General features: G+C 38.6%; 1 protein-coding gene across 1 annotated transcript in view; it reads right to left on the minus strand.

The window, feature by feature from the left end:
- The window catches only part of ZNF704 (zinc finger protein 704), a 337569-nt gene that overhangs the window by 24903 nt on the left and 287366 nt on the right, over positions 1–25300 (minus strand). Inside the window, 3 exon segments of the mRNA XM_043976313.1 lie at positions 8025–8129; positions 9191–9458; positions 11803–11903. Of these exon segments, the coding sequence (XP_043832248.1) occupies positions 8025–8129; positions 9191–9458; positions 11803–11903 (474 nt within the window).

Raw genomic sequence — 25300 nt, forward strand, 5'->3', positions numbered from 1 at the left:
TGATATATTGCTGTAATCTTCTTGCTATTATTATATTTAAAGTTTTTGCATTGGCATTCATTAAAGAAATTGGTCTGCGGGATTCCTTCTCTGCTTTTGCTCTCCCTAGTTTAGGTATCAAAGCCATATTTTTTTTTTTTGTTATGTGCCCCCTGGAAGCTATCCTTAAAAATCATCTATATTTGAAAAAGTATTTTTTTAATGTTCTTTTTGAGGGAACAGAAGGAGAGCTCAGGCAGCTTGCTGCTTCCTCTCCGCCATCTTGGCTCCGCCCCCTTGAAAAGTACTTTTAAAAATAATTTTGATTTCTATTTTTATCTTTCCAACTTTCCTCTAGGGTAGGGCAAGTGTCATTATTATAATTTTACAGATAATAGCTACTGAGGCTCAGAGACTTGCCTAAATTCAAATAACTGGGCAGGACTAGATTATCTCCATGATTCTAGCCCTTTTGTTTTTTCATCAGCTGACTCTTGCTTAGGAAGTCTCTGTAGAGTCACTTCAGCTAGATGTAAGCTCTTGAGAAGTTTGAAACTCGAAATCCTTTGAACCTTACTCCAATGCTATAGTAAGAGAGCTCTCTGCTTAATCTTCGGGGATTACTAAACTACTCCAGATTTCCCCTCCTCAATCAATGTGTATTCTCTTTGGTTTGACTAACTTTACAATTTCATTAATTGTAGATACCACAACCTCTCCATGCCTTCTTGTATGCTGCTTATTCATGTATCATCATTCAATGTATCCAGGATTATCTACCCAGAGAATTGCAAGTCTCTTCTCATAAAAAAACACCAAAATGAAAACCAAAACCCAATAAATTCCCACTTCCTAGCATTTTCCAGATGAAATCATGATCTACAACATGATCTTTCTACAATGCAGCAAATTAAACAGAACAAATCTTTAGTAAGAAAAATGTCAACAACATAAAAAGTACCTTTCTTCTATAACTCTTTAGAAATGAAATAATCAAAAAGCATTTCTTTAGAGATCTGTTTTCTCTTAGAGGGCTATATACTAACATTTTCCAAAGAATGTTTTTTTTTTGTTTGTTTTTTGTTTTTTGCAGGGCAATGGGGGTTAAGTGACTTGCCCAGGGTCACACAGCTAGTAAGTGTCAAGTGTCTGAGGCCGGATTTGAACTCAGGTACTCCTGAATCCAGGGCTGGTGCTTTATCCACTGCGCCACCTAGCTGCCCCCCAAAGAATGTTTTATTCTTTATTAGATTGCACCTTACTCCCCTCTGTGTACTCTGTGATCCAGGGACACTGGCCTCCTTGGACAGGACAGTCCATCTTCTGACTGTGAGCTTTTACTGTCTGTCCCACCAAGCCTGGAACTCTTTCCCTCTGCCTCCTGATTTTTCCTAGTTTCCTTGAAGTCTCAGCTGACGTCCCATCTTCTGCAAAAATCCTTTTCCAATTCTCTTTAATCTTAGTACCTTTGCTCTGAGACAAACCTAATTTATCCTGCATAGATATCATTTGTATATCTGTTATGCATGTTGCTTCCTCCATTAGACTATGAGCTCCTTGAGAGGAGGAACTGGTGGTTTGTTTTTTGTTTTTGTTTTTACTTTCTTTGTACTCCCAGCACTTAACACAGTGCTTGGCAAATAGTAGGTGCTTAATAAATGCTAGCTGACTGACTTCTTGTGGAAATATACTAAAGCCACTTCCCCTCTCCACTTCTAACTGCCCAATTCTTTCTTTAGGCCACATCATATGGCAAAATAATGTAAGTAAATGATTTAGTCTAATCTTAATAAGGTATTCTTATTAATCTTTAACTATCAATTCTGAAATAGTGTCTACACTGAAATCTTTTAAAATCATTATCAAACACCTAACCAGTTTCTAAAGAGGAAAGCTCCCAATTAATTCGGGAAGGGCTCCTTCCCCCAAAAGTGATTACGGTAGGGGCAGCTAGGTGGCGCAGTGGATAGAGCACTGGCCCTGGAGTCAGGAGTACCTGAGCTCAAATCCGGCCTCAGACACTTAACACTTACTAGCTGTGTGACCCTGGGCAAGTCACTTAACCCCAATTGCCTCACTAAAAAAAAAAAAAGTGATTAGGGTAAAGATAATAAAAAGAGAAGAAAAAATTTTTGATTAATTCACTTAGCAGAAGCACCTTGCTTTACATTTACAGAGCTTTTGATCAGTTGGAAAGTAGAATCCTTACTTTATCTTTATGCTCTTTTATCAAATGATAACCACATCTATTGGTTTCTACATTTTTGATCTAGTCATATGGAAGCAAAGTACAAAATAGAAATAACTATAAGAAAAAAAATGGGTGATTAGGGAAAACTTTCCCTGAAAGATGAAATTAATAAGTATCTTTTCCCCCTCCCAGAATATAGAAGATGGAAATGTCTATTTTTATATTTATAAGTATGCAAATCAACCTTATCTCCTTTAGTATCTCTGGGAAGAAATCTCATCCAGGGAGCTCATTAGGGCCAAATGTTTTGGAAGTGTCCCTTCTCCACTGCTCTTCAAACCCATGAATTTCATAGACAGAGATTTTTCTCACCTAATGAGCATGGGGGAAATATTTACCCGTTTAATACTAGGTCTTCAAAAATCTGGGAGAAAAAATGTTTAAGTAGTAGGGTAATAATTCTGAATCCTTACTTTTTAAGGACAAAGAACACTTTATAAAATGGAGACTGCTACACTTTTTAGTTTAGACACAGGCACAGACATCATTAATGCTAGCTCATTATAATTCATAATTTTCCTAGCTACCTTTTGAAAACTCTATTACACTCATTTAGAAGAATTAGAGATGACTTGCATAGGGAAATTATATGTTCTTAGTTTCAGTCTGGCTAGCATTATTCTAGGCACTCCAACTGTCAGAGGGGTTCTACCCAGAAAATTTTTGGAATACTGCTGACATATAAAAGAGGAAAGGAACCTCTTAGTGTAACTCATTTGCCACACTGCAATGGCCCTTTCTTACTAGCCAACAATGCAATGGAAAGAGGCTATAAGGAGGCTATATAGTAAGCAACTGAGTGGTGACACAACTTGGCAATGTACAAATCATTAGAGTAGCTAGAGCTCTTCCCCTCTACAGCAAAACAAAAGCCTTTAAAGGCTTAAGAATATTCTTAAGAATATGCAGTTGTGGGGCAGCTAGGTGACACAGTGGATAGAGCACTGGCCCTGGATTTAGGAGGACCTGAGTTCAGATCCGGCCTTAGACACTTGACACTTACTGGCTGTGTGACTCTGGGCAAGTCACTTAACCCAAACGGCCTCACCAAAAAAAAAAAAAAAAAAGCATATGCAGTTGTTGTTTTTTTTAAAGCATGTATTAATGAAAGCTTGACTAGAGTATTTGCTGAGATGATCCACATTCCAGGATGGGTCTGACTTTGGTAAAAACCATCTCAGCATCCCGTGGCTGAAGGAAGAACAAACCAACAATTCTGTCAGAGCTTGCCCCATGGAGCCCTGTCCACCTTCTTTCTTTGTTCCTCTCCCTCCCCTTCATCATCTCAATACTAATTAAATGTTTCCTTATAACAGTTAGTTAAATGGTCAAATATGTGACAAGTCACTGAATAGGAAGGAATCCAGTCATCTTTCTGTCCATGAATATTATGAAATTCTTTACCAAATAGCAAAAATATAATAAAAGCTATCCTGCAGTCATCCTACCATTTCCTGAGAGGAAGGCTAAAAAAACAACAACAAATGCACTGTAAGACAGGGTTAATGTCTCTATTGGAATGACTTAGGGCATCCTTCAGCTTGAGGAAGGTCAGCTAGTCAAAATTTGATCTGCCAAACACCAGAACTAAGCTTTTTTTTTTTTTTTTTTTGCACCCTGTCTAGTCATGAAAGCCAGATGACAGCACCAAGATAAGATATGATTGGGCAGGAATCTGTACCAGTGCTACGACATCTCCATTCTGATCCTGGTTTTACTTTAGGCTAGCTATATGGCTCAATCTGCTGAAAATGCTTCTCAAATCAGAACCTCAAATACTGTTTAGGTCCCCCAAACATTGAAGACAGTCTATATGTATCTCTATAATTCTGTTCTTATCTCTGCTATACCATGTGCATATTGATGGAGTTGTTTATAAAAATGACAGTATTAGGCACAGAGGTCTTTTCCTGACTACCTGAAAAGCCAAAATGGATTAAATTTTCACCTCCGCCAGGAACGATCTGTCAGTGTGACAGGGGATCAATGTTTTTGCTTGAAGTAAACTAATACCTACATGCCTAATCTGTTCTTCTTTCCCTTCTCTATTTGGTGCTGCTGCTAATTGCATTCTTGGTCCCCAATGCTACTGGCAATCACTACTACTCCACAAAACAGGAAACATTCATGATGAGTTTGGATCTATTGTATTGTTTGGAAATCTAACTCCAGGAGTATTTTACACTTGGTGAGTGCTGCTGAGATGGGGTTGCTGAAAACGTTGCCACAGGATGCCTTTCCTTGTGGGCTATTCCTCGATGGAATTTAATAAATATTCATTGATGGAGAGAGCAGTATAATTGATTCAGCCACTTTCATTTTTATCAGCTCTGCAGGAGACCATAGCCCTCGCAGAAAACCTCTGGGAGTTGCCAAAGGTTGACAGTAAGAAGCTTTGGGGAGGATCTTGGAGAAGGGAGTGAGGAGGAAAAAGCAAGTTAATATCTATTATCATAAGCCACTTACTAAGCCTTATTGGGAATTAACTACAACCATGGGTATCAACAGTGTGCAGGTCTATATATTCTATGATAAGCTATTGAAAAAACCCCAATATATTTTAAAATGGAATGGTTTCAAATTAAGGAGCTTAGTGGTGATTATCAAGGTAGAAATCATTTAGTATGTCAAACCATGTGCTTTTAATGTAATATTTACATCTGAACATCCATGCACTAATTTATTTTCGACCTGTTAAATAGTATGGATTTCCTAGAACAATCACTCCTAGGATGATTTCACCTTTTTTTTGTTCATTCTGAATGTTACACCTATGGAACTATCATTTCAAAAATCTATCTTTCCGGCCTCTCCACTGATTTCAGCTTCATCACGTTCACTATGGAAACTGCAACTTTGTGTGACATTAATTTTCAATTCTTTGGAGATTGCAGTGTTCCATGCCACAGCCATATAACACCACCAGCAGAAATACTGGTATCCAAAAGATGATCTATAGGTGAGCCACCCAATGCCATATCATAACTGGGACAACAGACATTTTTCAACCATCTCTTTTTTCCTATGTGGATAGTCTTGCCAAACTCTTTTGAGAAATAGCAAATTTCATTCAGTGGGCTATGTAATGATCTAGGGCTTCATGAAACCAGCACAATGTCATCTGCAAAGAGCTTTTGAGGTCCTTACCATCTGTAGTCCCTCCATACCTTTCCAGTTTTATACTTTACACCTCCCACATACTGTGATCCAGGAAGGCTTCCCTCCTTTCTATTCTATTTTTTGGTGGAGCAATGAGGGTTAGGTGACTTGCCCAGGGTCACACAGCCTAGTAAGAGTCAAGTGTCTGAGGCCAGATTTAAACTCAGGTCCTCCTGAATTCAGGGCTGGTGCTTTATCCACTGAGACACATAGCTGCACTCTCCCCCCCCCCCCCTCCCTTTCTATTCTTCAAACAAAACACTGACCTTCTGTTCCAGGCATTTTCATAGGCAGTTCCCTATGCAGGGAATACTCCCCCCCTTCTTCATTTCTGTCTCCTGATTTCCCTATCTTCCTTCAAGTCCCAACTAAAATTCTACCTTCTGCAGGAAGACTTTCCTAATCTTTTAACTGTAGTGTCTTCTGTCTGTTGAGTATTTCCAGTTTATCCTGTATATAGTTTGTTGTTACGCATCATCTCCTCCATTAGATTTTGAACTCCTTCAAGCAGGGATTGTCTCTGTATCTCTAGAGCTTAGTACATACAGTGCCTGGCACATAGTAAGTGCTAATAAATATTTGTTGACTGACCACAAGGAATCTTTTTTTTCCCAACTGTGCTGGATTTCCTCTAGGAATGAATTTATTAAGCATAAAGTATGTGCCTAGGGTACAAACAGCAAAACATTATGCTGCCTGCTTTTTTGTTTTGTTTTTGGTTTTTTAGGGCAATGAGGGTTAAGTGACTTGCCCAAGGTCACACAGCTAGTTAAGTGTCAAGTGTCTGGGTCTGGATTTGAACTCAGGTCCCCCTGAATCCAAGGCCAGTGCTTTATCCACTGCACCACCTAGCTGCCCCATGCTGCCTGCTTTTAAAGAGCCTACACTCAAATTTAAGGAGGCAGCACATACAAAAAAAAAGTTCAGGGTGGGTGAAAAAGCCCTGAAATCCTAAGCGTGAAGTAGCATCTTAGATGGCAAGGCCCGGGGACCACTAGGTAACCTCAGTAGATCAGAGGACAGAGCTGGGGGTCTGCTTAGCACAGAGGCAGGGCAGAGAATAAGGCCTGGTGGTCCTCACTGGGAACAACAGAGTGATTTCCATCTCATCCAAGCCATGTAAGGAGTCAAGCAGCCCATGCCAGATTCTGGTGACCATGGCAAAAGAGGAAGGCAAGTGGGGAGAGCAGCCCTGGTGGTGGCAAATGCTTTTGGTGAGTATACATTGACCTCCCTTACCTCACCTGAGGTTTACGATCTGTCATATAGTGGGGTAGTTGCTGAGATCCTATCCCTCTCCCTCTCCTTCCCTCTCCCCCTGTATTAATAAGCTCTGAAATTTCCCCCCACTCTTGGTATCTTCCTATCCTTCAGTTATTTTGTGAATTGATGCCCCTCAGAGGCCAAGAAATGCCTCCACAACTGTGTTGCCACCAGCACAGCTCTCTACTCGGTTTAATCTGTTTTTTCTGTCTTTGTTCTCTTTATTGCTGTTCTGCATCTTCTAGAAGCCCTTTTGGGGTTGTGAGGTGAGAGGCCAAGTGATGTGACTCATTGCTTTGGATGGTGAAAACAGAAGAGTGGGTGGCAGAATTCTCAAGGTAGGCCAAGAAAAGAAGCTGTTTGGGGTGCTTTTGGTGGAGAGCAAGCCCCTCAAAACTAGAGCCAATATCCAAATAACTGAAGTCCCTAGAACTACTACATGATGCTTCTGTACCAGGCTTGTAATTTGTTGACTTAATTCTTCATCTATTTCCTCCTTTTGTTTGTGTCTCTAGTACATGCTTTTACTTCCACTGATCTTCACTCAACTGTGTGACTTGCCCAGGGTCAAACAGCTAGTGTCAAGTGTCTGAGGCCACATTTGAACTCAGACTCCTGAATTGGAGGCAGGTGCTTTATCCACTGCGCCACCTAGCTGCCCCTCAACTTCTCAATATCAGGTTTTACCCCCTCAGGTTCCTTAAATTCCACATATAAATATGTTTCCTTAATGTACAGAACTATTTTACTTTACCTTTCCCCTCCCTATTCCCTTTTCCCTATCCCAATCCTTCTGAATATGGTATAATGTTCCAAAGGGACCTTCCAGCCATTGGGGTACTGGCTCATCTCACTGAATATCAGGGATAACACTGAGAAAAAATCTGCCATCTTCTGTTAGGATCTTTAGCTCACTTTGCTAATTGCTCACAATAGAATGTGGAATTTTGAGTAACAGGACTGAGGTTCAAATCCCAGTTTTGTTATTTCCTGCTTGTATGACTCTGGGAGAAGTAACTTAAGCACCATGACCCTCAGTTTCCTCAAGTATCAAATGAGGGATCTGGACCAAATGGCCTATAATGACCCTTCCGGCTCTGAACCTATAGTCCTATTATACTGGATCCCGGAGTTTTATTCCTGGTTCTTTTGTTAAGATTTTCTCTACTGTGAACTCTGTGACTCTCTAATGATCTTCCTATGTTGTAACTACTTTCTGTTGTAACTATTTTGATAGCAATCAGCAGTCAGTTTTCTCCCTTTTCCTTCCTGTTCAATTGAAAATCCTTTTAATTAAGTTGCAATTCATTTGTACTCTAACTTTGGAATTTGTCCTTGATTAGATTTCTTGTGGTTATATCCTCCCACTTACTGGAATGCCTGTGAAGGTAACCGGTGGAGACTGCCAAGAGATGCTAAAGCTGCTGCCGTTCGGAGAGAACTTTGTGGATCCTGGAATGTTCACCGGGGGAGTAGCCTGTCAAGATGGAAAACAGAGAAAGTTACAAAGGAAAAGTCTTCTTCACAGACAAAAGCTGTCACTACCAATTTAGAGCCTCAGAGATGAAGTCAGAACTATATTAATATCTTAAACTAATTATATGCTAGGGAGGGGGTAAACACAGCAAAAGGGAGTAGGTGCAAAGAATTCTTTTTCCATGCCAACTTAACAGCTCTAGGGGATAAAAGGAGACATTGTTCAATTGTCGGTTTCTAAAAAGAACAAAAAAAAAGTATCTGGTAAAAATTTCAGGATTTTCTGTCTAGACTATAACTATGAGAAAAAAAAGCAAAGACGTTAAGATTTCCACTTTAAATAAGCACAAATAATTTGTGTCAAGTTATATTATTCTTTCTCCTCAAACAATTAAAAAAATAGGGAAGGAAATTGATTGTTCCAGAAAGTTTAATGATCAACTTTCAGCTACTGTTCTTGAAGAAAGCACTATAATTAGGCAAGGCAAAACAATGAGCTGAATTAAGAGTTAATTGAAAGGAGAGACTGAACCACCCCCTGAAGCTCCTACCTCTGACCATGTAAATACCCAAGATTCCACCCAGCCAATTCCTTTCTAGTGTGCTTACTGCCCAATTTGAAGAATATATGTAAAGCCATATATCTGAGTGGCAGGAAGATACTGTCTGTTATTCCTTCTTCCTTATCTACGGATACCTTAATTTAGCGTCAAGAAGTCAAGGAAAAATCCAGGGAGGATTCTCTAAGGATCCTGGGGAAAACTTCTAAGATGTGTCTTTTGTTGTAGTTGTTTAAAGAAAAGGAACTGAGGGATCTTAGTTATTGAACTGTAGTGGGGCGGGGCAGCTAGGTGGTGCAGTGGATGGAGCACAGGCCCTGGATTCAGGAGGACCTGGGTTCAAATCCGGCCTCAGACACTTAATACTAGCTGTGTGACCCTGGGCAAGTCACTTAACCCCAATTGCTTGGGTAAGATGGTCATGATCTGTAAGGGTGCCATTTTGTAAATGTCAGATCATAATGTAATGTGCTGAGACAAAGGCTTTGGTAAGTATTCTTACCTGGTAAGCATGGTCAGTATGTACGAGGTAGAGGGTGGTAGGAGCTGATTGGCTCAGAGGCGTCATCAATTTCGGCTCCGTTTTGGCACATGGAGTTTCAGTACGGCTGGAATCCAAGGTGGGGAATGTTGGAGGAGACACCAAGGACTGAGAGGGAGAAACTGGGGAAAGGTTGCTGAGCCCATCAGCTACTGAATCTGTATTAAGTTTGATCTCTGTGTAGTAAAAATCTTCTTCTCCATCACTGTAGTCTGAGTCACCTATGCGTCTGGAGGAAAAGCAAAAGCAATTTTAGTGATTCATATTTATAGGGTGCTTTTAAGGATTTCTCCCCACAAAAAACCCCTGTGAGGTGGGTGGAGTAATTGTGTAGTTGGCAGAAAGCAAGTCTTGAGGTCAGGAAGACCTGAATTTTAAACCTCTCTCTGACATTTACCAGCTGTGTGATACTGAGCAGGTCATAACTTCTTTTTTTTTTGCGGGGCAATGGGGGTTAAGTGACTTGCCCAGGGTCACACAGCTATTAAGTGTCAGGTGTCTGAGGCCGGATTTGAACTCAGGTATTCCTGAATCCAGGGCCGGTGCTTTATCCACTGTGCCACCTAGCCGCCCCATAACTTCTTTTTTTAACCTTAGTTTCTTCTTCTGTTGGATGAGAATGATATCCTTCACAATAACAGATAAATAATAATACATAATATCATTGAAAATTAATTTTTCAATTAAAATGATCTTTAATTGAAAATATTTTAAAATTAATGTTTAATTATATCAAACCTTTATAATGATGAAGAATAATAGAATATATAATATATAACATTTATATAATATACAATAATTTTGTTGTCATTCAGTTGTTTTAGTCACGTCTCTTTGTGACCCCATTTGGAGTTTTTTGGAAAAGATAGAGTAGTTCACCATTTCCTTCTCCAGTTCATTTTACAGATGAGGAAACTGAGGCAAACAGGGTTAATGACTTACCCAGGGTCACACAGCTAGTATCTGAGGCCAAATTTGAACTAAGCTCTTCCTAATTCAAGGGTGGTCACTCTATCTGATGTGACATCTAGCTGCCCTAATATTTAGATAAGCAAACAGCAAAAAAAAAAAAATAAATTAAAAAACCCTTACCTTGCAGGGTTGCTTATGAGGCTCAAATAAGACAAGTACTTTGCAAAGCTTAAAGCACTATATAAGTGTCAATTATTATTACTATTATCATCATTTCCCCCTTTCTTTCCTCTATCCCCTTTCTCCCACTTCAGAGATAAGAAAACTGAGGTACACAAACATTAAGTGCCTTCTTTATGGTCACAAAGCTAGTATAGGTCAGATCAAGGACTGGAACCCAGGCCTTTCAACTCCCAGGCCAGTAATGACTGTACAGTGTACTATGTTACTTTTTGTAACAACATATCAACTCTATAGTACTTTACAGTTTACACTTTCCCCACAACTAGTCCTTGTGGAGTAGGTGGTACAAATATAATACCCACTTTATAGATGAGGAAACTGAGCATCAATGAGTTGAAATGACTTATCGGGGAAAAAGCTAATAACAATTAAAGCTAGTATTTGAACCCAAGTTCAGAACACCATGTTACCTCTTCCTCATATTCACATTTCAAATCTGTATGCAGTGTGAATTTTCTGTCTTTTCCAATTTCTGAAATATACTGCAGACTACTCTATCAAGAGGCAGAGTGCCTAACAAAAATCCTTGTGCTCAGGATTGTTGCTTGATTTCTATAACATTCATTAATTTTTTATTAAGTACTTTGAGTGATACTGCTTTGAAAATTTCTTTTATCCTCTCAAAACCATAGTCTACTGAAAGGGTGATATTTTACATTACAAGCCATCAGGCTTGTATTTATTCTTATTTATCCAAATGACTAAAATAGCAATGATTGACTGGCAGATTCATTCATTCATGTTATAGTTAAAATACTTAAATTAAGACCTTGTTTAAGCAACTACAAACTAATGTTAATGTGCACTTTGATAAAAAAAATTTGAAAATAATCTGTAAACAAACTATGTTAATAATAGTTAACATTTCTGTATGTTTTTAAGGTTTACAAAGAATTTTACCTATGTTGTCTCATTTGATGCCCACAGCGCCCTATGAGGTAAGTGGTATTATTCTCCCTTTTTCACAGGTAAGGCAACTGAAGAGGAAAGAGGTTAGGCAACTTGCCCCGGTTTACACAGCTAATGAATATATCTGAGACAATATTTGAACTCATGTCTTCCTAACTCTAAGTTAGCAACAACAACAAACATATATGTGCTTGTTATGTGTTTGACACTATACTAAGCCCTAGGGTTACAAAGAAAGGCAAAAATAGTTCTTGCCCTAAAGGAATATACATGCTGATGAGGGAACTCTGGCATTTTACTATTGTATAGTGTAGGTGAAATTAATTATTAGCTATCATTATTATAATCTTGTACCTCATAAGAAATTACCAAGTGTTATTCTTGGATGGGCCAGATAATTAGTGTGTGAGCACATGTGCACGAGTGTGTGTGTGTGTGAGTGTAAGACTGGAAAATAGGTGGTCTTTTGTGATTCTTCTTAGCATGCTTTACATAAAGGCGTGTCTTACCCAAGATGAATGGTTCTGATGTGTTTCTGGATTCCAGCAGCTGTGCTCAGTACCTTCCCACAGTTTTTCCAAAGGCATTTGAACATTACCTTCATGGAGTTCTATAATATGAAGAGAAAATTGTATTTCAAATTAAAACTAGTCCATTAATATTGTCCGTATTTTCCAGTTTCTTTTCTTTCATTAAAAAACAAATAAACAAACACCTATAGCCTTTCCATCTTTATTATTATAGCATACAGAACATTGGTGTGAATGTACCAGAAAGATGTCTGTGAAACTATCATTCTTTTTTTAAACAAAATTTTATTGATGCCTTTAAAAAAAAATGTCAGTTATTTCTGATTATATTCTTTCCTTCCCCCTTCCCCAGACCCTCAGCTCAACCTTCACTTTTAAGAAGGAAAAACAATTAAGCAAAGCACCTGATAAAGTAACTAGGTATGGAAATATATTCTTCCTTCTGCCTGAGTAGTCAGTCCCCTCCTCTCTGCCAAGAGTATTATGGTATCCTAGAAGTTGGAAGGGAACCTGGAGAGGTCAACTAGTCCAGTGATGTCAAACTCAAATAGAAACAGATCCCTGCCTGCTGAAAATGCCTACAAATGAACATTATTTCTGTTGAATTGAGTTTTTATTTATTTTGTTAAACATTTCCCAATTACATTTTAATCTGGTTCCCTGCCTCACTCTGGTTCTAAGTGTGATGTCTCTAATCTAGTCTATCCACTTCATTTTACAGGGAAAGAAGGCATATTTCATATCTGTCCATTGAGACTTGTATTCATTTGAAAACACCATTATATGTAAATATTTCCAAATGCTGAGTGTCCCTGTGATCTTGGCCATTTCTCCATATTCTTTGATTGCTTAACTTAGAATCACAAGATCTGGATTTGAATCCTGCCACTGAATAGCTAGCTACATGACTTTGGGCAAATTGCTTAACCCACTTAGTAAAATGGAACTAGATATATATGCACCACCTACCTTACAGGATTTTATTTGGATCAGGTGAGATAATGTTAGTCAGCCAGTCAACAAGCATTAAGTGTTTTCTATGTGCCAGGCACTGTGCTAAGACTAGATCTGAAGATGTGATTCTATGTTTATAAAATACTATATAAATGTAAATTATTATAAGTTAGTTTAAGCAGTGTTGTGGACTTGGAGTCAGGAAGATCTGGCTTTAGGTTCTGCCTGTGGTATGATATGATTTATTGCCTACAAAATACTATATGAATGTAAGTTATTCTAAGTGGGGGTTGGTGATTTTATGGTCTTGGAGCCAGGAAAACCTGGCTCTTGAACAGACTGTATAATCCCGGGCAAGTCATTTAAGCTTTGGGTGGCCTAGGCAATTCCTTAAGACTCTAAGTTGCAGAGTAGTTGCCTTTCAGCATTGGTAGCTTCCTCTTATTGAGCTCCTTAAACCAATCACATCACAGGACTGAACCCAAAAGAGTTGACTGAATAACATGTGAATTGCTTATATCACAGTATGGATAGAAATATGAGCTATATAAAATGAAATAACCAATGACTCTTGGTAGAATATTATTGTGTGTGTTTCCTGAAGTGAAATCCCCCTGAGGGTAAGCTATACCAAGGAAAATCTTCTCTCCATTAGTTATACTTCTTGTGAAAAATAGAGTTGATTAGAATAAACAAAAACTCAAAGAAAGAAAGTTTCCATGATTGAAAATTAAAATAAAAACAGTGAAGACAGGGGCATACATCATCACTGGAACGTCCCAAAGGTTTATGAAATGATAAAAGATAAAAGTCTTTGGAGACTCACACAGTTGAGGTTGGCTGCACTGTCCTGGAAATGCCTGCTGGGCCCTGCTGGCTGAGGACAATGTGCAGAAACACATGGCTTCAATCTGCCAAAGCAGATTAGTTATGTCTGAAGCAACACACCATTCATAAAGGGCTTTGCAAGACTAGTGGCCCACTCTTTTCAAGAGGCCCTATTCTGGAAGCTGGCACACTCACAGAACAGTAATGTAGCTGTTCCTTAGCCCTCTCAAAGCTTCAATGCATTACAAACAGCTTGTTGACTAATCCCCCTGAAATGTGCAGTATTTAGCTACAACAGCCACTAGAGCTGGGAGTTGTTAAAGGGATGTGAAGGTAGCTATGGGACAAAGACATGATTAGGTGATTTCAAAGTACAAGATCCTTATGAGTCTGTTTATTGTGAGAAGAGATTCTGGAATCCCGAGGTTCCCTGGCCTCCTCATACTACTGCTCTGAATACATGTAAGAGAATGGGACCCAACAGGAAAAGGGAGGTTAAAATCCTCCCCATGTGGGCTTTGAAAAAAAGAATCCTATTTTTTTTATTCAAAGTATGGTATGCAACTTTGCATATCGACATTAATTAATGAACTATCACACCCTGATGGTTTCTGTTCATTTTCCAGATGGTAAAATTACAATAGAGGAAATATGTCTTGCCCCAAGGAATTGATGATTCAATTAGAACTCACAGGTACCAGACATTCCAACCTGTTGTCAGGTGATGGAGCCATACTGAGATTTAAAAAAAAAATTATAGAACCATAATTGAAGTTGGAAGGTCACTCAGTGATTGATTAATCCCATTCCTTCCATTTTTTTTTGTTTGTTTTTGGTGAGGCAATTGGGGTTAAGTGACTTGCCCAGGGTCACACAGCTAGCAAGTGTCAAGTGTCTGAGGCCGGATTTGAACTCAGGTCCTCCTGAATCCAGGACCGGTGCTCTATCCACTGCGCCACCTAGCTGCCCCCCATTCCTTCCATTTTACAGATAAAGAAAACAATAATGCATTGGCATGGCCCTATTTTCAAAATGTGTTCAAGAATGTTTCCCCACTGGACCCTCATAGCTACCCTAGAGATTATTTTATAGGTTTTACAGATGAGGAAACTAAGGCACAGAGGCAAAAAATTGTTTATTCAAAGTCATATGAATAACAAACAGGAATGGTGCAAAACAGACAGAAATGCTTTCTTAGGTAAAACAGTGTAGACAAGTAATTTGTGGAACGGCTTCCTATGCATAAGAGACTTTCATTTGGGGCCTAACCCTGCCAACTGGCAAATGTGATGACAAGGTAGGTATGGTCCTCTGTGCCAGGAAAAAAAGGATCATTTATAACAGCTGTCTCTTGCCCATATAATATCTCAAGTCATCTCAGGGCTTCAGCTGGCATGGAGAGAAATGTACATTTCTCATGTCCTTGTCCTTGACATGAGAAAGGGGAATATTACTAATCTTTTCCCCCTTGATGCTGCTCCTTAGTATTTAGCCAAATTAAAAAGATGCATCCAAACTGAAACTTTGGATGAAACAGACCACAAGACTCTTTTTTACTTATTCCCTCTACTGATGAAAACCTCAATTATAAACTCTCCTTCCTCCACCCCCCTTTTTTGGAGCCTGAGTCTCCCTATTTTGCCTAGGCCAGAAAGTGCTAAGGTTGCTCTTGGGCCTGATATCAATACTGATGGGCATGAAAGCTTTGTCCTGCTTCGTTTCTGGCTTGGGCTAGTGGGCCTGATATCAATACTGATGGGCATGAAAGCTTTGTCCTGCTTCGTTTCTGGCTTGGGCTAGTTTGCCCCACCAAACTGGCTTGGTGGCCTTCCACTCCTGGGAGCGAGTGAGGATACCCATTGGTTTCTGCCCTACTACAGCTTGAAACTCCTAAAGTTAAGCAACTCACCAGTCTGTGCCACCTCAGCAGTAGAAACTAGAGGCATGTGCTGCCATAAGTGGCTTATAACTATGTTGTTGTTATTGTTCAGTTGTGTCTGACTCTTCATGACCCCATTTGGGGTTTTCTTGGCAAATATACTGGAGTGCTTTGCCCTTTCCTTCTCCAGTTTATTGTACACATGAAGAAGCTGAGGCAAACAGGGTTAATTGGATTTGCCCAGGGTCACATAACTAGTATCTTTGGTTGAAGTGAACTCGGGCCTTCCTGACTCCAGGCCCAGGGCTCTATCCACTGTACCACCTAGCTGCCACTAAACATTTGTGTATATAGAGTCCTATAATGAATAATGTGGTCTTTACTTGTATACAAATTAGAGCCTACGCTGAGTTAAAAAGAAATCTTCTGAGGGTCTAAAGAAATATAATCATGGAATGACAGGGCTGGAAGGGCTTTTCTTAGAGATTATTTGTGTCCAATATACTCACCATAAAGATAAGGAAACTGAAGCCCTAGCAAGGTAAGTGACTTTCTTAGGGTCTCACAGTGAGTTTATAGCAAAGCTGAGACTAGGACCTGTGTCTCTTGATTTCCTCTTTTTTAGGTTTTCAGGAGACATGGTAAGTGTGAACAAGATGTTATTTCTTTGCTTGCTGGTTTGTGAGACAAGTTCATAACACTTTAAAGTATCTGTTCATCTATTTAAAAATACTGTGAAGTATTGAACAATACATGTTTAGTTAATTTAGTCAAACCACTTGAATGTAAAAATGACCACTTTCTTGTGGAACTAGAGGTTGCTTTGTCACAGATATTTCATATTTCAAGTTGATATTTGATAAGAAATCGATTATGAATAATCATTTTCTCACAAGCTGCTTCATCAAGCATCCATAGCAAATCTGAATCTCAGGTTGGCTTCCTCTTTGTAAAAGAATGCTTCTATTTACTTTTCCTTACCACTTAGGTTATGCATAAGTGAGGATTGCAAGATGATTTTTAACATTAAAATTATTATGAAAAATCTACTGCTGAAAAAATGTGCACAATGTACTCCAGATTGAGAAATTACTTTTGGATACTCTTGTAACCATTATACTCCTCTCAGCACAAATAATGTAAAGCCGATTATATGTACAATCCCAAATTCTGTTTATACAAGTATATAGCATTCTTACTGATTTCCAAAGGAATCATAAAAACAATCTTTAAAAAAAGACCTGTTAGGGGGCAGCTAGGTGGTGCAGTGGATAGGGCACCAGCCCTGGATTCAGGAGGACCTGAGTTCAAATCTTACCTCAGACACTTGACTTGTGTGACTCTGGGCAAGTCACTTAACCCTCATTGCCCTCTCCCTGCCAAAACTGTTAGTATTAGGTTAAAAAAAAAATATTTTTGAAGGGTATCTAAAAAAGATTAGTTGAATTTCTAGTGTGAGGAGATCAAAACCTGCCTGAGTTATAAGTCCTTTCATTAAAAATGGAGAATATATGGTTTTGCTTCTAGTTTTCTTTTTTCTTCCTTTATCCTTAAGTTTGTACACTTTTGGGAAAATCCTTTAATATTCACCTTATTTCTCACATCACCAGAAGGCTCAAAACACTATTTGTGGATGCACCAGTAAGGAGACTTAAAACAATTTTGTATATCTTACAGACACTTAATAGCTATGTGACCCTGGGAAAGTCACTTACCCCTGTTTCCCTCAGTTTCCTCATCCATAAAAGGAGCTGGAGAAGGAAATGGTAAATCACTCCAGTATTTGCCAAGAAAACCCCCAAATGGGGCCACAGAGAGTCATACATAACTGAAATGACTGAACAATATCTTCCAGTGAAACAAAGCTCCATGTCGTTACTTTCTTGAATAAGTTTGGGGCATAAAAGTCATCTTCAATTTGATTTTTATAATCTTACTAACTTTGGGCTAATAAGCTTTCCACAAGAAAGTCTTGCTTTGGGACTCTCATTTTTAAGTGAAAGCATGGATTTACTACATCTGCTGTTTGGGAGGACAGGCTTGCTTAAATTTCACTAGGCTACAGCCACCTACAGATGGCTCAAACATAGCCTAGGTCTACAGATAAACTAGTGACTGTTTGTTATGCTGAAATAAATCAAGCTGGGGAAAGAGAGAACAGGAAGGACTGGCTAAATAAACAGCTATCAAATTTCAGCCTGGGCCATGGTGGCCAAAACAAACCAAGTTGGCAGCTTCCAAGCGCCCAGGTTCATGACTGCTGTTCCCTGGCTGCTTAATTCTTGGCTAGTTAGTCATACTTTCATAGATGTTAGGAAAAATAAAGCCTATTATCTAATGCATGGAACAATCTCTGAAAATGTAGTTTAATGAAAAGCTCTTTTATCTTAATGCAAAACACCAAGTCTGTAATGAAGTCAGCAAAACTGCTAAACCTGCCAAACAACAGAGAATAGTACTGAAGAAAAAGGCTCCATATATCTGTCATATGGCGTCTTCAATAAGCTCCATAATTAGTCACATGAGATTGGCTTAACAATCCATGTGTAAGGAAAAAAAAAAGTACTAAAGGATGAAAAAAAATCAATTGTCAAGACTATCACATGGCTAGCATTTAATAGCAACCATCTATATAAACGCCTCTTGGTTTACAAAGCACTTTATAAAAATCTATTCTCAGAATATTTTTGGGAAATAGGTGCTTTTATTATCCCCATTTTTACATATTAGGAAACTGAGGCAGACAGGTTGAGTGACTTGCCTAGGGTCACAATCTGTTAAGTGTCTGAGGCTGGATTCGAACTAGGTTTTCCTGAATTCAGGTCCAGCATTCTGTTCTCTGTACCACCTCCCTGCTTTATGACATGCAGTTCGATGGGCAATCCACTGAGTTAGAATATTAGTTTATAGATCAAGGATTGGCACAGTAGTTAAACAAAAGATTGGGCCCAGAACTGAACAGGAGGAAAAGAAAGGGCTGGATAGCATCTGTGAAATTATGCAGTGACTTTAAGAATCCCAAGCTGTTCCCCAATACAAAAGGATATCTTTTTAATACAAATGTTCTCTTGGTGATACTGAATGATGATGAATCTTGGAACACCATAATCTCCAAGAAATCAAAATTATGGGCAACCCAAAGCTCCGTGGAGAGGTGCATAGTGGGAACAATAGGCTGCACATCTTGTGTGTGGCAACTGTTGGAGGTTTTTACCTTTATAGCTCTATTACTGTGGCCGGCATAGAGTAGGTGCTAACAGAATGCTAACTGAACTACAGAATTAAATTGAAATAGATTTTAGCCATATCTAACAATGATCCATGTACACAAGGAGGTACAAGATGCAGAATGGCAGCCTTCTCGTACCTTACAGTCTTTTTTTTTTTTTTTTTTTGGGGGGGGGGCAATGGGGGTTAAGTGACTTGCCCAGAGTCACACAGCTAGTAAGTGTCAAGTATCTGAGGTCGGATTTGAACTCAGGTCCTTCTAAATCCAGGGCTGGTGCTTAATCCACTGTGCACCTAGCTGCCCCCTGTACCTTATAGTCTTAAAGAGTTTCCTGGGGTTTCTGATGGGTTAAGTATCACACTATCACATGGCTAGTACATATCTGAGGCAGGACTGGAACCCAAGTCTTACTGACCAAAAGCCTGGCTCTCTAGTCACTATGCTGTGCTGTATCATCCAGGAAATGTATGCATAGAAAAGAAGCTGTGCTGGTCAGGTAGTGAGAATAAGGAATAATGGATGCTCTGCACTATTCAAACTGCACTGGTTTAAAATACAATCCCAAGAGGGATGTGAAACTAGAGACTGGTGTTACAAATGCAAATGATCCCACTGGAGAAGAAAAGTAGGAGTCTTCTAAAGAAAACAACATTGATACATAGGGAAATCCCTTACCAACCTGGACTTTTAAAAAGATATATATGGGGGCAGCTAGGTGGCGCAGCGGATAGAGCACCGGCCCTGGATTCAGGAGTACCCGAGTTCAAATCCAGCCTCAGACACTTGACACTTACTAGCTGTGTGACCCTGGGCAAGTCACTTAACCCCAATTGCCTCGCTTAAAAAAAAAAAAAAGATATATATGGAAGATGAAAGCTTAGGGAAGGTACCTGAAAATTAACACAATCCAAGAGTGACAAAGTCATGCAAGAATAGTTTTGAGAGTATCAACTCAGCTGAAGCTATTGATAAGTGGTAATGGCCACAAAGAAGGTTTTTAAGTATTTTGGGAGCAAGGTGATCAACAGGGAAAAAGGCCACTGCACAGGGTGGATAAGATGATGATAGTGGATCCTCTGCCAAGAAGAATAATTTTTGGACTAGGAAGGCGAAAGTAAAAATGGTTAACAGAGAGTTAAAGTATAAGATAAGAAGTTAAGATGCTAAGAGTATACCTAGATGCTGTAAATTAATTCAAAGTATATACATGAAGTACACCCTCAGATGTTGGGACAGCTAACAGATAGGATTGGTCAGCTTCTACCAGTGAATTGTCTTTGAACAATCATGGAGTATGGAAGAGGTCCCCTAGGACTATAAAGAGCTAAATGTTTTGACTTAAACAAACAAAAAAACCCAACAACCCTACCTTCCACTCCACCCTCCCCCTAAAACCCAACAACAAACTAGACTTGCTTGCTTGACTTTTTTTTTTGGCGGGGCAATTGGGGTTAAGTGACTTGCCCAGGGTCACACAGCTAGTAAGTGTCAAGTGTCTGAGGCTGGATTTGAACTCCGGTACTCCTGAATCCAGGGCCGGTGCTCTATCCACTGTGCCACCTAGCAGCCCCCGCTTAATGGACTTTTAATTCCTGGCAAAATCCTAGAATATCTAGGATTCTTTTGCTAATGGAGGTATGGTATCCAGAACTAGGAATCTGATAATCCCACTGAACACTATCCTGTTCAGACCACAGAATCACAGATTTCAAGCTGAAGGGAGTTAGCCCTTTAGTCTGTCTAACCCCTCATTATACAGATGATCTGAGGCCCAGGCTCTCTATCACCAGAAGGCTGGACTTCTAGTATTCTGAAATAAAAATATGTTCCAAGGATAATTTTTTTTTCATCTTTTCCTTTATTTTATTTCAGAGTGAAAGAAGCCCTCACCAGAGGGAGAGCTTGGATTTGATCTCAAGTCCTCCATATCCAAATTCACTATAATCACACTGTCTCCATTAATCTGGGTCAGATTCAGAGAAGGGCAACCAGGATGGTGGGACTACACTATGTGAACATAGATTAAAGGATTTGGGGATGCTTAGCCTGGTAAAGAAACAATTTGTTGGAAGGCATGGGGGCAAGTAGAGGAAACAATATATTTGTCTTAAAATATTAAGGACTGTCAAGTAGAAGAGAATTGTACTGTTATATAAACTATTTGTAAAAACAGCAAAATAAGGGAACTTACCAAATTTCTTCTATGACACAAATATGGTCTTGATACATAAACAAGGGAGAGTCAAAACAGAAAAAAGAAAACTATAGACCAATATCCTTAATGAACGATGATGCAAAAAATCTAAATAAAAATATTTTTAAAAAATTTTCTCAATTATATGTAAAGATATTTTTTGAGTTCCAAGTTTTCTCCTACCCTCCCTTCCCTCCCCCCCTCCTGAGGCCAGCAAGCAATTTGATATAGGTTATACACTACTATCATGTTAAACATTAAATAAAATATTAACAAAGAGGCTAAAACAACATTATCATTAAGATTTTATACTGTGATGTTGGATTTATACTAGGAATGTAGGATTAGTTTAATATTAGGAAAACTATAAACTTAACCATATTAATAAAAAACAATGAAAATCATATGGTTATATCAATAGATGCAGAAAAAGCTTTTGACAATATACAACAGCTATTTCTATTTAAAATGCTAGAAAATATAGGAATAAACAGACCTCTCCATAAAATGATAAATAATATCTATCTAAAACTAGCATCATATTTAATAGGGATTGACTAGAAGCCTTTCCAGAAAAATCAAGGGTGAAACAACGATGTTCATTATTGCTACTTCTATTTGACAAAGAAATGAGGGCTACAGAAATAAAACAAGAAATGAAATTGAGGAATAAAGCATAGGTACAAAATTATCAATTTCTGCAGATGATATGATGGAGTATTATAGAACCCCAGGGAGTCAATTAAAAATAAAGTCAAACAATAACTTGAACAAAATTGCAGGATACAAATTAAATCCATACAAATCATCAGCATTTCTAATAACGTCAACAAAAACCTGCAGGAAGAGATAGAAAGAGAAATGCCATTTAAAATGACCACAGAATGTAAAAAATACTTGGGAGTCTACCTACTAAGATATAAACAAGAACCATATAAGTACTACTACATACCACCCCTTACAAAAATATAGACCTAAATAATTGGAGGAATATTACTTGCTCATTGGTGTGCTGAGGATTATATAAAAATGATACAATTACTTATATTTATATATTTATTTAATGTCAAACTACCAAAGGATTATTTTATAGAACCAGAAAAAATGAAATTCATAGGGAGACAAAACAGTTAATAATTGCATGGAAAATAATGAATAAAGGTGGGAATGAAGGGGACCTAGCAATACCAGTTCTTAAATTATATTGTGAAGCAGTAATCCTTAAAACTATTTGGTATTGGGGCAGCTAGGTGGCACAGTGGATACAGCACCGGCTTTGGAGTCAGGAGGACCTGAGTTCAAATCCGACCTCAGACACTTAACACTTACTAGCTATGTGACCCTGGGTAAGTCACTTAACCCCAATTGCCCCGCCCCCCAAAACAAACAAACAAACAAATAAAAACACCCCAAAACCCCACCCAAAACCAAAAACAAACTATTTGGTATTGGTTAAAAATTAGTGAGAGTGATCAGTGAGATAAATTAACTACACAATATACGGAATCAAAAAAATCGAGTAGTCTAAGTGTTCAATAAACTCAAACACCACAGCTCTTGGGATAAGAATTCACTATCTGATTAAAAATTGCTTGGAGAATAGGATAACTGTATGGAAGAAATTAGATGGAGAACCAACACCTCATACCAAGATAAGTGCCAAATGTCTCCTTGACTTAACTATAAAAGGTTACGTGATAAATAAATTAGAAAAAACGGGGGGAAATGACCTATCATTTCTATGGATGGAAGAAAAGTTCATGATCAAACCTGGGATAGAAAAGATCACAGAAAATAAAATGAATGATCTTAATGTTTTGTGCCAACAAACCTAATAAAATGATTAAAAGGAAAATAATTAATGTTGATGATAGAAACACTAAACTGAAATTTTTTAAAAAATCAAAGTACATTTCTTTGTGATTAGATGGTTTTAATTTAAGGCATGTTAAAGAACCATTTCCAGGAAAAACCTTTAATTAACATCAGAAATGAGACAATAAATTCATGAATATCTACTTCAGTGATCTGAGATATAGAATAAAATTGTACATTTAAGCTGAAATAGTAAAAATCTATCACTGTTCTAAAATGCAGCTAGGTGGGAGGAGCAGCTAGGGGGTGAAGTGGATAGAGTGCTGGGCCTGGAGTCAGGAGGACCCGAGTTCAAATTTGACTCAGACACTTACTATCTGTGTGACCCTGGGTAAGTAATTTAATCCTGTCTGCCTCAGTTTCCTCATCTGTAAAATGAACTAGGGAAGAAAATGACAAACCATTCTAGTATTTTTGCCAAGAAATGGGTTCACAAAGCATCAGACATGATTGAAATGACTGAATGACAGCAACCACCACCTCGACTTCAGAGTAATGAAGATTGTATAAAGGTTAAAAATAATTAAAAAATGAGAATGTATCCTCTCCCCCCACCCCCCCTCCACCAGGACTCTGGAACCATTCTGGGCTCTGATAAGTGAGTTTGGCCCTTGTCTTGACAGAAGGCAGTCTATTGCACCACAGAAGCTACACCTCCCTGCTTTCCAGGTCTTAATTTACATACTGTCTTCCTCCTTGAGGGCCTAGAGTGATCCCGCATCCCCCAAATCCTCACTTGAACCATCCATGCCCACTACTAGTTCATCCCATATCTATGTTCCCTTCTGTGGCTCAGCTCCTTAAGAAGGCCATCAACAATAGGTATTTCTCCACTTTCTTTCCGCTCACCCTTGTAATTCTCTATAAGCCTGGCTTTCTAACCTTCTTTTCTTTTTTTAAAAAATTTATTTTTTTTTGTTTTATTGAATAGAATTTTATTTTCCAAAATATATGTAAAAACAAATTTTAACATCAATTTTAAAAAAAAATTGTGGTCCAACTTCTCTTCCTCCTCCATTCCCACCCCCACCCACTAGAACTCGAGCATTTCAAAATAAGTTATACATGAGTAGTCAGGGAAAACATTCCCACATTAGCTAGGTTGCGAGAGAAAACAGTCAAAAAACTCCCAAAACTTCAGACTGAGGAATTCTCAAAGAGGAAAATAAAACAATTAAAAAATGTGTTTGCAGGGGTGGCTAGGTGGCGCAGTGGACAGAGCACTGGCCCTGGAACCAGGAACACCCGAGCCCAAATCCGGCCTCAGACACCCAACACCCCACCAGCTGTGTGAATCCGGGGCAAGCCACCCAACCCCAATTGCCTCACCAAAAAAAAAAAAAAATGTATTTCCATCTATTTTCAGGTACTATCACTTCTTTCTCTGTAGATGGGTTGCCATTTTCATAAGTCCTTCAGGGTTATATTGGACCATTGCCTTGCTGAAAATAACCACATGCTTCCCAGCAGATCATCTTACACTATTGCTGTTATTTTGTATACAGTACATTTCACTCTGCTTCAGTTCATATAGGTCTTCCAGGTTTTTCTGATAGTATCCTGTTCATCATATACCTAAATAAAGTACCTTAAACTTGACAAAGAATTTTCTTCATATTAGCCCAACAAAGTAGGTATCATATGTTTTGCCATTATATTCAATCATCATAACTATTTCCCTCCATCCTATTCCCTTCCCATGATATTTACTCTATTTTCTATCTTCTTTTAAACTATTCCTCCTCAAAAGTGTTTTACTTCTGACTGCCCCCTCCCCTATTCTGCACTCCTTTTTTTTTTTTTTTCACTCTTCCTTCCTTATCCTCTTCCCCTCCAACTTTCCTGTAGGGTTAAATAGATTACTCCTCCCAACTGGGTGTGAATGTTATTCCCTCCATGAGCCAACTCTGATGAGTTTAAGGTCTTTGAGGTAATTCTGTGTTCCAAATTTTCTTCCTCCCTCTCTCCTCAACCCTCCCTATGAAATCAAGCAATTCAGTATGTCATACTTGTGCTGTTATGCAGAACATCTTTACCTTCCTCAAAAGTATTTTGCTTTTTACTGCTCTCTTCCCGAATCTGCCCTTCCCTCTCTAACCTTATTTTCAACTGCAACTCCTCTCTCCAGAGTTATTAACAATCTCTTAATTGACAATCTAATGGCCTTTTCTCAACCCTCACCCTTCTGAACCTCTTTTCTCCTTGATATGCCCTTTTCTCTGGGTTTTTGTGATACTGCTTTTTTCTAGTCCTGCTCCTAACTATCTAAGCATTTCTCAATCTTTTATCTTAGATTTTCATCCAGCTCATCCACCTAATTGTGGGTATTCCACAGAGCTGCGCTAAGTGTTCTTGTCTCTCTAGTACTGAGTCCATATTGTTTAATGTGATCTCATTAGCTCCCATGGATTCAGTTATCATCTCCGTGCTCTGGTTTTGTCATTTTTCAGTCATGTCTGACTCAATGTCCCCTTTTGGGGTTTTCTTGGTAGAGAAACTGGAGTGGTTTACCATTTCC

This window comes from Dromiciops gliroides, chromosome 1, assembly GCF_019393635.1.
Source record: "Dromiciops gliroides isolate mDroGli1 chromosome 1, mDroGli1.pri, whole genome shotgun sequence".
NCBI lineage: Eukaryota > Metazoa > Chordata > Mammalia > Microbiotheria > Microbiotheriidae > Dromiciops > Dromiciops gliroides.